This window comes from Pongo pygmaeus, chromosome 4 (assembly GCF_028885625.2).
Source record: "Pongo pygmaeus isolate AG05252 chromosome 4, NHGRI_mPonPyg2-v2.0_pri, whole genome shotgun sequence".
NCBI lineage: Eukaryota > Metazoa > Chordata > Mammalia > Primates > Hominidae > Pongo > Pongo pygmaeus.
Genome location: NC_072377.2, coordinates 99,614,833 through 99,630,086, shown reverse-complemented (window position 1 = coordinate 99,630,086; position 15,254 = coordinate 99,614,833). Strand labels below are relative to the sequence as shown.

Here is a 15,254-nt window from a genome sequence, read left to right as displayed (position 1 = left end):
AAAAACTGGAGGGATTTGCGGGAATGAATATCAGTCAGCTTTTAGAAATAGCCTAAAAGTTTTTTGACAACCTAGAGTTTGAAAAACAAAAACAAGCAACAGAGGCAGCTGAAAAGACTGCTGATAAAGCATTCAAAGGACAAACAAAAATCTTAGTGGTGGTTATCCAAGAGGTACAGAATGAAGTGGCCCATTAATTTGGACAGACACAGAAGAACAGGCTTTTCGAAACCTGAAAAAGGCATTAACTGAAGCCTCTGCTTTAGCCCTCCCTAATATCTCAAAGCCGTTTCACCTGTTTGTCCATGAAAGCCAGGGAGTTGCTAAAGGGGTGCTTACTCAGACTTTAGGACCCTGGAGATGCCCAGTGGCCTATTTATCTAAGAGACTGGATCCTGTGGCCTCTGGATGGCCAAGTTGTCTGCGAGCAGTAGTGGCTACAGCAAGCCTATTCCAAGAGGCTGATAAGTTAACTCTGGGCCAAAATTTAACCCTTACAACTCCTCATTCCATAGAGACTTTACTTCAAAGTGCTTCTGGCCAATGGATGTCAAATGCTCGCATCCTGCAGTATCAGTTTACTGTTAGATCAGCCTCGTTTGACTTTCTCTCCCATATGGTGTTTAAATCCAGCTACTATCCATGACTGTCAGGAACTGTCAGAAACTACCGAAACTGGCCGACCCAGTCTTCAAGGTGTGCCCCTAGAGAAGGTGGACACCACTGTGTTCACAGACAGTAGCAGCTTTCTCAAGAAGGGAGTATGAAAGGCCAGTACAGTTGTTACCATGGAGACAGATGTGTTGTGGGCTCAGGCTTTACCAGCAAACACCTCAGCGCAAAAAGCTGAATTGATCGCCCTCACTCAGGCTCTCTGATGTGGTAAGGATAAACGTATTAACGTTTACACTGATGGCAGGTACGCCTTTGCTACTGTGCATGTACATGGAGCCATCTACCAGGAGCGTGGGTTACTCACCTCAGCAGGAAAGGCTATCAAAAACAAAGAAGAATCCCCCGTCTTCAAAGCCTAACAGATCAAGCAGCTCTCTGGTGCACAACCTGCGCCCAGGTAAATGCCAAGCAAGGTCCTAAACCCAGCCCAGGCCACTGTCTCCAAAACACTTGCCAGAAGAAAAGTGGGAAATTGAATTTACAGAAGTAAAACCACACTGGGCTGAGTACAAATACCTTCTAGTACTAGTAGACACCTTCTCCAGATGGACTGAAGCATTTGCTACCAAAAACAAAAATGCCAATATGGTAGTAAGTTCTTAATGAAATCATCCCTCGATACGGGCTGCCTGCTGCCATAGGGTCTGATAATGGACCTGCCTTCACCTCGTCCATAGCTTGGTCAGTCAGTAAGACATTAAACATTCAGTGGAAGTTCCATTGTGCCTATCGACCCCAGAGCTCTGGGCAGGTAGAATGCATGAACTGCACCCTAAAAAACACTCTTACAAAATTAATTTTAAAAACCGGTGAAAGTTGGGTAAGTCTCCTTCCTTTAGCCCTACTTAGAGTAAGGTGCACCGCTTATCAGCCTGAGTTATCACCTTTTGAAATTATGTATGGGCAGGCACCGCCTATCTTGCCTAAGCTAAGAGATGCCCATTTGGCAGAAATATCACAAGCTAATTTATTGTAGTACCTACAGTCTCTCCAACAGGTACAAGATATTATTCTGCCACTTGTTCGAGGAGCCCATCCCAATCCAATTCCTGAACAGATGGGGCCCTGCCATTCATTCCAGCCAGAAGACCTAGTGTTTATTAAAAAGTTCCAGAGAGAAGGACTCACTCCTGCTTGGAAGGGACCTAACACTGTCATCCTCACGATGCCAATGGCTCTGAAGGTGGATGGAATTCCTGCTTGGATTCATCACTCCCACATCAAAAAGGCCAACAGAGCCCAACTAGAAACATGGGTCCCCAAGCCTGGATCAGGCCCCTTAAAACTGCGTCTAAGTCGGGTGAAACTGTTAGATTAATTCTTTTTATTTACTTATCTTGTTTGTTTTCGCCTATTATGTCCTCTGTGCCTTCCTACTCCTTCCTCTTCACCTCTTTCACAACAGGACGTGTATTCGCCAACACTACTTGGAGGGCCGGTACTTCCAAGGAAGTCACCTTTGCAGTCGATTTATGTGCACTGTTCCCAGAACCAGCTCGCACCCATGAAGAACAACACAACTTACCGGTCATAGGAGCAGAAAGTGTTGACCTTGCAGCAGGATTTGGACACTCTGGGAGCCAAACTGGATGTGGAAGCTCCAAAGGTACGGAAAAAGAACTCCAAAATGTTGACTTTTACCTCTCTCCTGGGAATCACCCTGACACTAGCTGTCAAGATACTTATCAGTTTTTCTGCCCTGATTGGACATGTGTAACTTTAGCCACCTACCTTGGGGGATCAACCAGATCTTCATTCCATAACTCGTGCTTCTCTTCCTAAATTATGTACTAGAAAAAATTGTAATCCTCTTACTATAACTGTCCATGACCCTAATTCAACTCAATAATATTACGGCATGTCATGGGAATTAAGATTTTATATCCCAGGATTTAATGTTGGGACTATGTTCACCATCCAAAAAAAAATCCTGGTGTCATGGAGCCCACCCAAGCCAATCGGACCTTTGACTGCTCTAGGTGACCCTATGTTCCAGAAACCCCCTGACAAAGTTGATTTAACTGTTCCTCCACCATCCTTAGTCATAAAAGATACACTCCAAAAGTTCGAGAAAATCTAGATAGGCACCAACAGGAATGAGAAAATAACATCCCCTGGTATCAAAACATGTTCAACTGGAACCCCTGGCTAACTACTTTAATCACTGGGTTAGCTGGACCTCTCCTCATCATACTATTAAGTTTAATTTTTGAGCCTTGTATATTAAATTGGTTTCTTAATTTTGTAAAACAATGCACAGCCTCTGTCAAACTTATGTATCTTAAGACTCAATATAACCCCCTTGTTATAACTGAGGAATCAACGATTTGATTCCCCAAAAACACAAGTGGGGAATGCAATGCCCAACCTGGTTTTTACTAAATCTGTTTTTAGACTCTCCCTTTTCCTTTAATCACCTAGCCTTGTTTCCACCTGAATTGACTCTCCCTTAGCTAAGAGAGCCAGACAGAGTCCATCTTGGCTCTTTCACTGGCAGCCCCTTCCTCAAGGACTTAACTTGTGCAAGCTGACTCCCAGCACATCCAAGAATGCAATTAACTGATAAGATACTGTGGCAAGCTATATCTGCAGTTCCCAGGAATTCGTCCGATTGATAACGCCCAAAGCCCCGGGTCTATCACCTTGTAATAGTCTTAAAGCCCCTGCACCTGGAACTGTTTACTTTCCTGTAACCATTTATCCTTTTAACTTTTTGACTACTTTACTTCTATAAAATTGTTTTAACTAGACCCCCCCTTCCTAAACCAAGGTATAAAAGTTAATCAAGCCCCTTCTTCGGGGCCGAGAGAATTTTGAGCGTTAGCCGTCTCTCAGTCGCCGGATAATAAAGGACTCTTAATTCGTCTCAAAGTGTGGCGTTTTTCTAACTCGCTCAGGTACAACAATTATTCTTGTTCTAAAGGTCCATGTCTGTTTGAACTAATCCATGTGTTAATCACTCTCTTTTCTTATCATTCTTTCTCACATTCATTCTTCCTCCAAGATTTCCTTGTTCCTAAAATTCCTCCTTTAGTAGTTCTTTCACAGCTAGGGCCTATTCATGGTAAATTATTCTGATTTCTGTCTGAAAATAAGCTTTCATTTCACTTTTATTCTTGAATGATAATTTAGCTGACTAAAGAATTCTAAGATTCGCTAATGTTAGTTTATGATTTACATATTTTTACTAAAAAATGCTTTTCTATCAAAATACCCTCAGGGCCAAAAACAGTAGGGTCAAAATGGCAAAATCAAACTCTACATTGCCCTGTTATGTTATACAAGTAACTTGAGAAGACTTGTTTCTGATAGCAGGGATCTTATTGTCTCTTTAACATTAAAGTCAAAATATTAAACAAATATTAATAAAGGTATACTTTGCATACAAAATTATATATATATGCAAATGTGGTATTTGTGTGCATATAAAACAATAAATATTATTGAAGGATTAGATAATGTATTCAGAGTTTCTGTTTAGATAAGACTGAGAAGGGGAGAAATTGTCCTCTTTTCTAGTTACTGAAGAAAAAAATTAGAATTTAAGAATTTACTTAAATGATGAAATGAATGAGAAGGGAGAGAAACAACTTAATTTACCTGTCTGATGTAAAGGAGATCTACCTTAGATTATCTACTGGTGTATTAGTCTGTTCTCACACACTATAAAGACATACCTGCGACTAGGTAATTTATAAAGAAAAGAGATTTAATTGGCTCACAATTCTGCAGGCTGCACAGGATTCTGCTTCTGTGGAGGCCTCAGGAAATTTCCAATCATGGCAGAAGGTGAAAAGGAAGCAGGCACGTCTCCACTCATTTGTGGCTGGAGCAGGAGGAAGGGAGGGAACAGGGAGGTGCTACACACTTTTAACCAACCAGATCTCCTGAGAACTCACTATCACAAGATCAGCAAGGGGGAAATCCGCCCCCATGATCCAATCACCTCCCACCAGGCCCCTCCTCCAACACCGGGAATTACAATTCGACATGAGATTTGGGTGGGGACACAAATCCAAACCATATCAACTGGGCAGTTCCTCTAGGAAGTAAGTGAATTCTCTCCTTATTCAGGAAGACTTCATAGCCTAATGGACTCAAGTGGGCCATTAAAGGATCTGTTACGAATCAGTCTGAAAAAAGGTCTGAGAGATGGGTTTTTGTTTTTGCTGGGAGTGGGAGGAGGTCCATGGATATGTTTTAGGAATTATTGAACCCCCAAACATTATAGGTAACATTTTGTCTTTTCTCCCTTTCTCCTCCCAGCATCCCTTACTTTCCTTACAGAAACAGAAAAGTAAGGAGACGGCTAAATCCTTTTGGAATATCAAAAAAGAAAATCTGGGAAGGTTTCTGAGTAATAAAAACCTATGGAAAAACACTAGAGATATAATTCTGTTGAGATAGATTTTGATCAACTCTTTTGTTGAGATGTTAGTTAATGTTTGTGTGTTTCTTGACAGTTATTAGCTGTAAAATAATCATTGAAAATGAAAAGGCTTCTCATATTGAAGTAAAAAACTGGGTAACTATTAGATTACAGTAAAATTTAATCTACTTTATAATCATTATAGAGTTGGGTTTAAAGTAAGCTCCCCACAAATACTCAATTCATTTTCTTTTTATAAAGTTATATTAGAGGAGTGTACTTCATACACATTATTACCAGCTGACCTTTATTGAATTTTTAAAGAAAAATTTTAATCACTTAGTTCTGTACATAAAACTGAAAAAGTTGAAAATCAGAGAACTTTTCGTTGTTATTAAACCATAAATATATTTTTAAATGGTCATTGACATGCTAGTAACATGGAATTATTGAACTGCATGAATGAAATACTTAATTATATATGCTATGGTTTAAATTATGGTGTCCCCTCCAAAATTCATGTTGAAACTTTATCCCTAGTGCAACCATATTAAGGGATGTGGCCTTTGGCAGGTGATTAAGTCATAAGTACTCCATCCTGGCTGGGCATGGTGACTCACACCTGTAATCCCAGCACTTTAGGAGGCTGAGGTGGGCGAATCATTGAGCCTAGGAGTTCGAGACCAGCTTGGGCAACATAGCAAAGCTCTATCTCTACAAAAAATACAAAAAATAAAAATAAATAAATAAATAAAATAGCCAGATGCGGTGGTGTGCACCTGTAGTCCCAGCTACTCGGGAAGCAAAGGTGGGAGGATCACTTGAGCCTGGGAGGTTGAGGCTGCAGTGAGCTGAGATCTTGCCATTGTACTCCAGCCTGGGTGACAGAGGGAGACTCTGTCTCAAAAAAAAAAAAAGTACTCTATCCTCATGTATGGGACTAATACCCCTATAAAAGGGCTCAAGTTTGAAGGGTACACTCTCTTGACCCTCTGTCCCGTCCACTATATGAGGATGCAGCATTCTTCCCTTCCAGAGGATGCAGCAATAAGGCACCATCTTGGAAAAGGAGACTGATCCTCACAAAATGTCAGTGCCCCAATCTTGGACTTCCTAGCCTCTAAAACGGTGAGAAATAAATTTCTGTTCTTTGTAAATTACCCAGTCTCAGGTACTATGTTATAGCAGCACAAATGGACTAAGGCAATATGTTTATTGATTTATTTTTAAGGCAATATATTTATAAGGAACATATTATGGGGCTGGTTTTAACTCTTTAATTGATAGTTTATTTAAAGGAGACCTATAATCATTTAAAGGAGACCTATATTTTATTTAAAACTATTTTTATAGATTGACATGTAACATTCTATACATGAGTCTAAATAAAATAATTTTAAAAGTTAAGTGGAAAAAATTACTACCTCCTATCAACTATTTCATATTAATCTGTTTTGATTCCACAGAAAGATTTGCCATCTCCTTAGACTAGCAGCTGCTACAGTCATGTGTCTGCCACGTGTCCTTAGACTGTCTAACACCCAGAGCTAATAGAATAGATTATTTAGGCACAAAAACAAACAGAGGGGTCAGACAGAGAGCTATTTTTCCAGTGAAAGAATTTGTACATTTTATAATACACAAACATGAAAAATATTGCATTCAGGGGTTGCAAATGAAAGAAAAATCTAGAGAAATGTAGAGAATAATGAAAACTATTTCCAAGGTCAAAACCATCAGATCTCTGCCAGACTCTTTTTTCACTTACATCAAAGTGAGACTTTGTCTCTGTGTGTGTGTGTGTGTGTGTGTATGTGTGTGTGTGTGTGTATGTGTGTGTATGCACTGTGAGGGAGACAATCTTCTATTTGTGTATCTGCATGCACATTTGTCAGTGTTTGTGTGTCTGTTGGGTCTTGAATGTAGAATACAGGAAGGGGATGATAGTGGTATAAAATGAAGAAGTCCATTTCTATTGGAGTCTATCTTCCATGTATAAGAAAAAAGAAATACGTTTGTATTACCAAAAACTCTGAACAATATGCGAAATAATTGAGTGATTAATGTCTATAGGTTTTTAGTTTTTATGAAACTATTTTATTACAAAAGAAATACATGTTTACTATTCTGTTTCAAATAAATAAATCCAACCACCCATTGATAATCACTTGATATGTACATTTCCAGATATATTTATGAATATATGATATATATCCTTCCAGATATTTTTGAAAAATGAATTTTTTTTTTACTTTTTTTTGAGATGGGCTCTCACTCTGGTTGCCCAGGCTGGAGTGCAGTGGTGCGATCTTGGCCCACTGCAGCCTCCACCTCCCAGGTTAAAGCAATTCTCCTGCCTCAGCCTCCCAAGTAGCTGGGACTACTGGCACGTGGCACCAGGCCCAGCTAATTTCTGTATTTTTAGTGGAGACAAGGTTTCACCATTTTGGCCAGGCTGGTCTCGAACTCATGACCTCAAGGGATCCACCTGCCTCAGCCTCCAAAAGTACTGGGATTAAAGGCATGAACTACCATGCCTAGCCCTAAATAAACCATTTTTTAAACAATGTAGCATGGAGTCAATAAATACTTTTTTATTCTATCCCTAATACATAGCACAGCATAGAGTACATGGTAGACATTCAGAAAGTATCTGTTAAAGAAACAGACAAATACTTTGTGATCATCTGTATAAGTTCTTTGCCATTTTCCCTAATTTTGAATGTTTTTGTACTTATTTATGAATTCCATATGAAGTGAGGATTTTAGCCCTTTGCTAAATATGTTCCAAATACTGTTTTCCCCTGCTTATACTTAAACTTTCCTTTACCAAAAGAACAGAAAATAATACTCAAACATATAGTTAGACTTAGTCAAATGAAAAATACTTCAGATTTAATGCAAATGGTACTTTATAGGAAATTTTAAAGAAATAAGTGAAGTAAATGCAAACTATAGGAGTGAAGTGCTGAATGTTCCTCAGTAGAGTTTTTGCTCTATTTCTTTCTTATTTTTATTTTTTTGAAGCAGAGTCTTGCTCTATCACCCGGGCTGGAATGTAGTGGTGCAATCATTGCTCACTGCGCCTCAAACTCATGGGCTCAAGCAAACCTCCTTCCTAAACTTCCAAAGTAACTAGGACTATAGGTGTGTGCCACCATGCCCAGTTGATTTATAAAACTTTTTTTGTAGGGATGGGGTCTTGCTATGTTGCCCAGGCTTGTCTGGAACTTCTGGTCTCGAGTGGTGGTCCTGCCTTGGCCTCTGAAAGTGCTGGGATTACAGGTGTGAGCCACTGTGCCTGGCCTCTGACTATTTAAATAAAGATACAGGAATGACTTGTAGATGGTAATGTAGAATATATCTAAGAGCAGCAAATTTTTGAGTTAGACAAATTGGTTCTTATTTTATTTCTGCCCCTGGGCAGCTGAGTGATGGAGTAAAGTCACTTGATGCCTCTGAGCATCTGTAAATTGGGGACACTCAGGCCTCTCTCCCAGAGTTGTGCCTGGAAGTGCTCTGCAAATGGTCTCTATGTGAATTCTATCCCTTGATGGATATTTCCAAGTTAGATACGTATTTTTAAATAGGAGGACAAACTACTTTTTGAGCCCCATATGTGCTGTGGTTCTCTGCCAAAAATTTGAAGATAACATGAAAAATGTGTGTGTGTGTGTTTTGGTTTTGCCATAATTTTTTTTAACAGCTGGGTTTTAGGGTGTCATGTTTTGCTCCTCTTAGTGAGAAGGCTTTCTGTTTTGTGCCTCTGCTGACTCTGGTGACTGAAAGCGAGTCCTATGTGCTCTGAAGCTTCCCCTTGAGAGAATTTCGGTATCGTGAAATGGAAATACTGGTACAGTTTAAAACGGAAAAAGCTACTGAACAATTCTTTAAGGATTGAAATATACTCCATTAACTTTTGTTCAGTAAAAGAATATCATCAAATTATGTAATCCACTATTGTTGTTACTGTTTTTTTCTAGAACATTACTGAATTAGAAATCTAGCTTTATGATTGCTGTGTATTGCCATCAATCTGTAAAACATATGAAGTCTGTCAAGCTCCCAGATGTAACTGTTGTACAAAGTCTACACCTCATGGAAACTTTCACAAAGTGGTGTTTTCTCAGCATGCAAATATTTGTTCTGACACTGATCTTACGTATACGGATCTTCCAACATTTTGTCTAAGCACAAAAGCTTTCACTATTTTCATGAAATAAATTATAGACCTGTTGGGTGGATCTAGTTTATAAATGATTTTCTTGACAACTAGCTTAATATTATTTTCTTCCTAAACTGAGGATGCTTTCTCTTTGTCTAGCCAAGATCAGAATACTACAGATTTGGATTTAAGTGAGTGGGAATGAAGCTCAATACCAATATACTATATGCTACCAGTATAGATGTTTTAGTTAAAATATTATTAAAACAATATGATAAAAATATTTTTATTACAAAAAAATGGTAGATTTTTTGTTAGAGCAACTATTGATTAGTTTATTCTCTCCTTATCAAAGGTTTACAAAGCCCTCTTGGAGAAGCAGGTTCCTGTGGGAACCTGGTTAAATCTCCCAAGCTAGCAGAGTGTTTTTACTACAGTAAGACAGTGATTAATTCTGTCCCACTGGACACTGGCCTGATAAGGTAAGAGACTGACCCTGCCTCCAAAGAATTATTGCAGTTGCCACAATTTTCTGTTTTATATCAAGAGGTTAAGTGACCTAGGAATTAGAATTCTAGAATTGTAGAATTTCAGAGTTATAAGGGACTTTAGAAATCATAACTCACATTTTACAGATAAAGTACTGTAAAATAGTGTAAAATACATACGTGTTACTTGTTAATTAACTGTTTTAAAAATCTTTGTGGCCTTTGCTATAATGTTTGAACATTAGGGAGTATCAGTAAACTACAAAAATTGTTTTTTCAAATTCTTGTGGTGTGGATTCTTCACCTCATCTAAGTAACTGGAGTGATAAAAAGGAAAATATTTTAAGAATTAAAGATGAAAATTATATGAATCCATATATATGATAACATGGCTTAGAACTACACTTATACCACACACTAGTACATGTAAAACTGGTGAAATCTGAATCAAGTCAGTGGTTTATAGCAATGTCAAGTTCCTGGTTTTGATATTGTACTATAGTTATATAAGATGTAGTTATTGGGGCCAGGCACAGTGGCTCATGCCTGTAATCCCAGCACTTTGGGAGGCCAAGGTGGGCAGATCACTGAGGCCAGGAGTTTGAGACCAGCCTGGCCAACATGGCAAAATCTCGCCTCTAAAAAATTTTTTTGGCCAGGCGCGGTGCTCAAGTCTGTAATCCCAGCACTTTGGGAGGCTGAGGCGGGCACATCACAAGGTCAGGAGATTGAGACCAGCCTGAACAACGTGGTGAAACCCCGTCTCTATGAAAAATATAAAAATTAGCCAGCCATGGTGGCGCACGCCTGTAATCCCAGCTACTCTGGAGGCTGAGGCAGGAGAATCACTTGAACTGGGAGGCAGAGGTTGTAGTGAGTCAAGATTGCACCACTGCACTCCAGCCTGGGTGATGGAGTGAGACTCCATCTAAACAAAAACAAAAATTTTTTTTAAATGTAGTTATTGGGGGAAACTGCATGAAGGGCAAATGGGCATCCACTACTATCTAAAATAAAAATTTTAAAATATAGATAGCTATTATGAAATTGCTTTATTGACATGATTAAATATTATAAACTATAGGTGGTTAGAATTTAATATAAAAATAATTACAACATGAGACACTGCTTTAGTTTCCACCACTTTGATCATTCCTCATGACTCCCTAACTGTTAATATTTTCATAAGTTTTTTCTTCTTGATGCTCTTCATAGAAAACTGATTAATATCCATGGTTTCGGGGGCTAGTTCTATGTTGAAGTCCCCAGATCTTTCTGTCTGGCCCAGATGTCCCATTCAAACTCCAACTCTTTACTAGATTGCTCTTGCTAGATCTTTGCATGGTGTCTGACACTAAAGTAGGCTTTCAAGAAATATTAGATGAATGAATGAATGAATGAATAACTTTCCAAGTAACTATAAGATATTTGTACTTGAAACTCTCAGAGTCTTCTAAATTCAAAATATAGCAAAACAAAACCAGTATTTCTTCCCACTACGCTCACCCACTAAACTTGCTCACTCGCAATTTCCATATTTCTCCCATTTCTACTATTTTCCAATCCAACCAAGCCTTGAAAATGTAAGCTGCCTTGGACTCTTCCTTCACTTTTATTTACCATATATGTCTAAGCAGTTATCTCTTATGTCCATTTTCCTCTCAAATATCCTTTATATTTGTCCCTTCTATTTTATTTCTATGGCTACTGTGTTAACATTTTTTGTTGTTTTTGCTAAATATTTCTCAATTTTCTCCCTGCTCTTAGTCTTGATTCCTCTTCAGTCTATTTTGTGCACTAGTTCCTGGTGAATGTTTCCCATTGGCTAGGTCACCGCACTAGAGCATGATCATAATCCTTGATGCTACCTATGGAGTGCTCACTGTATACCAGGCACTGTGATACTTACCGTACATATATTAGCTCATTTACTCTTTATGATAGCCCTGTGAAGTAGGCATAATTTATCCCCATTTTATAGATGAGAAAACTGAGGGTCCAAGAGATTTACAAATGTGCCACATTGTTTAAGTAGCAGAGCCAGGATATGAACTCAGGTTAGCCTGGTTACATTCAGTATGAAACACCATTCCCCTAAATATAAATACATTTGTTCCTTCATTAAAATATACCCAGCAGACCCTCAACCTGGCAAAAATAGAAGCTCAGTGAATCGCAGGCATTGAAAGCACTTTATTAAATGAGGTGAACTGAGCAGGGTGCATGCTGAAAGCTCCCACTGACCTTCAAGCCTGTGCCTTCTGTTTGTTCCAGCTCACAGTGCTCCACTCCCACCCCTTTCAAATCTCAGGGAGATTTTATAGTTATGTTGTTGCATTCAGGTAGTAAATGAATAGTCTTTTTTTTAGTAATTGAGTTGAGTTTGCTGTAATTAATAAATAAATAATGATAATTTTGTTGTTGCTCTCAGGTAATAAGTAGTAGTCTTTTTATTTTTGTAATTGAGTCCAGTTCGATGTAATAAACCAAATGTTAATCTCATTTCATTCAAAACTTCTTCCCATTCCCCGTTGAGTTTTGCTCCAGGCTTGGAAGTCTACAGTGGAAGAGTGAGGGAACTTTGGTCAGCTGCTTTTCCTCTCCTCAGCTCCCCTTCTCCCTCATCAGTTTCTGCTTTTGGCCTCTTCAAAGCTGCAAGAGGGAAGGAGAAAAGGTAAGATAGGAAAAGCTCTTACTTAACTGCATGGTTATGACTGACATTGGTGCCCTTAGGAGTGGCAAATAACCTGAGGTTATTTGTCTCTTGGAAGCCTTCTGGGAAACTTCTACTGCATTTCTGGCCAGATAATAATCTAGTCCCTGAGCGTCTAGGAGTCTGCCTGACACTGCCCCTTCAGATGGAGCCTGCTGTGAGAATTTCAGACTGGCTCCCTTCACAGATGATTGCATCAAGTCCACAGCTTGCTGTGAACTTAGCCTTCCCTCTCTTTACTCTAGACCATAACATGCTCATTTCATTCCAGCCTTACTGTCTGCTTATTTTCCTCTCCCATGTTTCCTCCTCTCTGCCAATTTCAATGTAATTCCCATCTGATCGCAGTGCACACCTTTTTCCATGAAGCAATGCCTTATTTATTCCTTCCCACAGTGATTTTCCCAAATGAAAGTCCCAAGCACTCTAGTATGTACCAAAAGAAAATAGAAGAAATCAGTTTTACTTAAGAAGCTTGAGTACATATATTAAATATTGACCCCAGGGTACACATCATTTTTAACATTCCATGTAATTAAATATGAAGTAGTAGGCATAGGCACTTCTGCTGCTTACTGAAACACATGATTGCCTCAAGGAAATGTACTTGTGTAATTGTTTGAGCTGTGAGCTACTTTTTTTTTTTTTTTCGTGGAATGTCATTTTCATGGAATGTCATTTTCACTTGAAAGAATGACTGACAAAAACACCCAACTATGCTTATAGGGAGCTGGGTATTTGGCAGGTATTTTCTCGAATGTAAAAGAAGCGAGTCTGTCATTTCAAGGAAAACAATTGACAGTGTTTATTGCCAGGGATAAATGTAAGCTTTAAAGCAAAAATTAGAACTTGGGAAAACTTGCATCCACAATGATGAGCTTGACAATTTGTGGTGGTTGTGTAGCTGTGGCTACACATTCTTCAGTACAGCGCCCTACAAGAGGCGGAGGTTACCTTCCCTCCCCTTGATTGTGGAGTTGATTGTCTCTAGTGATGAGCTATCATACTGAGATTAATTATAAAATGACTATGGCTCCCATCTTGAGCGGACTATCTTGTTCTCTCTCTGTCTCTCTCTCTGTGTGTGTCTCTCCTTGCCACCCCTGTTTGTTTTGAACTGCTCACCATGAGACAATCCGCCAGGTTGTGAGGTGGCCCTGAGAGAGGGAAGCCAGCTGAGGACACACTGAAGCAGTCTATGGAGAGGCCACATGGTAAGGAACTGAGGGTTCCCAGCAACCATGGGAGTGAACTTGGGAGTAGATCTTCTGAAGCAGCCAAAAGGCACACGAGTGAGCTTGGAATTGGACCATCTCTCAGTTGAGTCCTAAGAAGACCATAGCCCAGCCAACAGCTTGACTGCAAGCTCTTGAATGATTTCAAGCCAGAACCACCTAGCTAAGCCACTCTTAAATTCCTTACTCAAAGAAACTGTGAGATAACAAAAGTTTATTGTTTTAAGTTGCTGAGTTGGGGTAATTTGCTATGCAAAGATATTGAGAGAACTAATATTATTCAAATAATCAATGCATGATGTTATAAAATTATGCATTAGTAAATGAGCCATTCAAAGTGGAGGATAGATTTATAAATTTTAATGTAACAGAGCATAAAAAGTCCATTGATATGGTATTTAGGTTGCACCTAATCTTTAAGAAATTACCTTTTTGTTTTGTTTTGTTTCGTTTGGAGACAGGGTCTTGCTCTGTCCCCTGGCTTGGAGTGCAGTGGTGCAATCCTAGCTCTTAGTTCACTGCAACTTTGGACTCCTAGAGTCAGTGCTGCTCCCATCTCAGCCACCTGCACACCAGATTAATTCTTTTAATTTGTTGTAAAGACTGGGTCTTGCTATGTTGCTCAGGGTGGTCTGAAACTCCTGACCGCATGAGCCACCGTGCCGAGGCATCATTTGTTGAGTGCTGCTGTAGGATCAAAGAGTAATGCCCACTGTTATCTGGAAAAACTGTTACAATACTCCTTTCTTTTACAATTACGTATCAGTGTGAAGCAGGATTTTCCTTATGTATTTCACCCAAAACAATGTACTGCAACAGCTTAAATTCAGAAGCAGATATAGGAAACAAATGTTTTCTATGGTACTAGACATTGAAGAGATTTGCAAAAATGCAAACAGTACCACTTGGCTTACTACATTTTTTATTTTAGAAAATAGTTATTTTTCATAGAAAATGTTATTATTTTGTTAGTTTGAAATGAATTGTATTAGTTTTATTTTACTATGTAAAAATTACCACAAGATTTAGCAGCTTAAAACAGTTGATATTTATTATCTTATTGTTTCTGTGGGTCAGAAGTCCAGGTGCAGCTTAGTTGGGTATCTCTGGCTCAGGGTCTCTCACAAAGCTATAATTAAATGTCAGTGGGGTGACAGTCATCTTAAGGCTTGACTGGGTGAGGATCTGTTTTTAAGCTCACTGTATGGCAATTGACAGGACCCAGGTCTTCATTGCTGTTGGCCAGAGACATTGGTTCCTTGCCACATGGATCTTTCCATAGGACAACTCTCAACATGGTAGCTGGTTTTCCTTAGATAGAGATGGGGATTCAGAGAGGGAAAGAGCGAGCAAGACAGAAGCCACAGCCTTTTTGTAACCTAATATCTGAAGTAACATTCCATCATTTCTGCTGTATTCAAGGGAATTAATAAGTCCAGCCCACACTCAAGGGAAGTGGATTACACCAGGGCATGAAGACCAGGAGGCAGGGATCATTGGGCTATCTAAGAAGCTGCATATCATATGATTTAACAAATATTTCATACATTTCTCAGGGTTTGTTTCTAATGAGATAATTATAAATAGATATAACTCACATAAACAGAAG

At 39.1% G+C, this 15,254-nt stretch overlaps 1 protein-coding gene across 3 annotated transcripts in view; it reads left to right on the top strand.

Annotated features, from left to right (window-relative positions):
* Nucleotides 1-15,254, top strand: part of SPATA9 (spermatogenesis associated 9) — a 74,185-nt gene that overhangs the window by 23,568 nt on the left and 35,363 nt on the right. The window contains exons 3-6 of one of the 3 annotated variants that reach the window (XM_063665024.1): nucleotides 920-1,072; nucleotides 1,661-2,281; nucleotides 9,565-9,691; nucleotides 12,245-12,371. In XM_063665024.1, coding sequence (XP_063521094.1) covers nucleotides 1,927-2,281; nucleotides 9,565-9,691; nucleotides 12,245-12,371 — 609 coding nt within the window. In that variant the 5' untranslated portion in view covers nucleotides 920-1,072; nucleotides 1,661-1,926. Of the gene's footprint in view, nucleotides 1-919; nucleotides 1,073-1,660; nucleotides 2,282-9,564; nucleotides 9,692-12,244; nucleotides 12,372-13,551; nucleotides 13,625-15,254 lie in introns of those variants that run through there. The other 2 variants (XM_063665025.1, XM_063665026.1) reach the window with 2 other exon arrangements.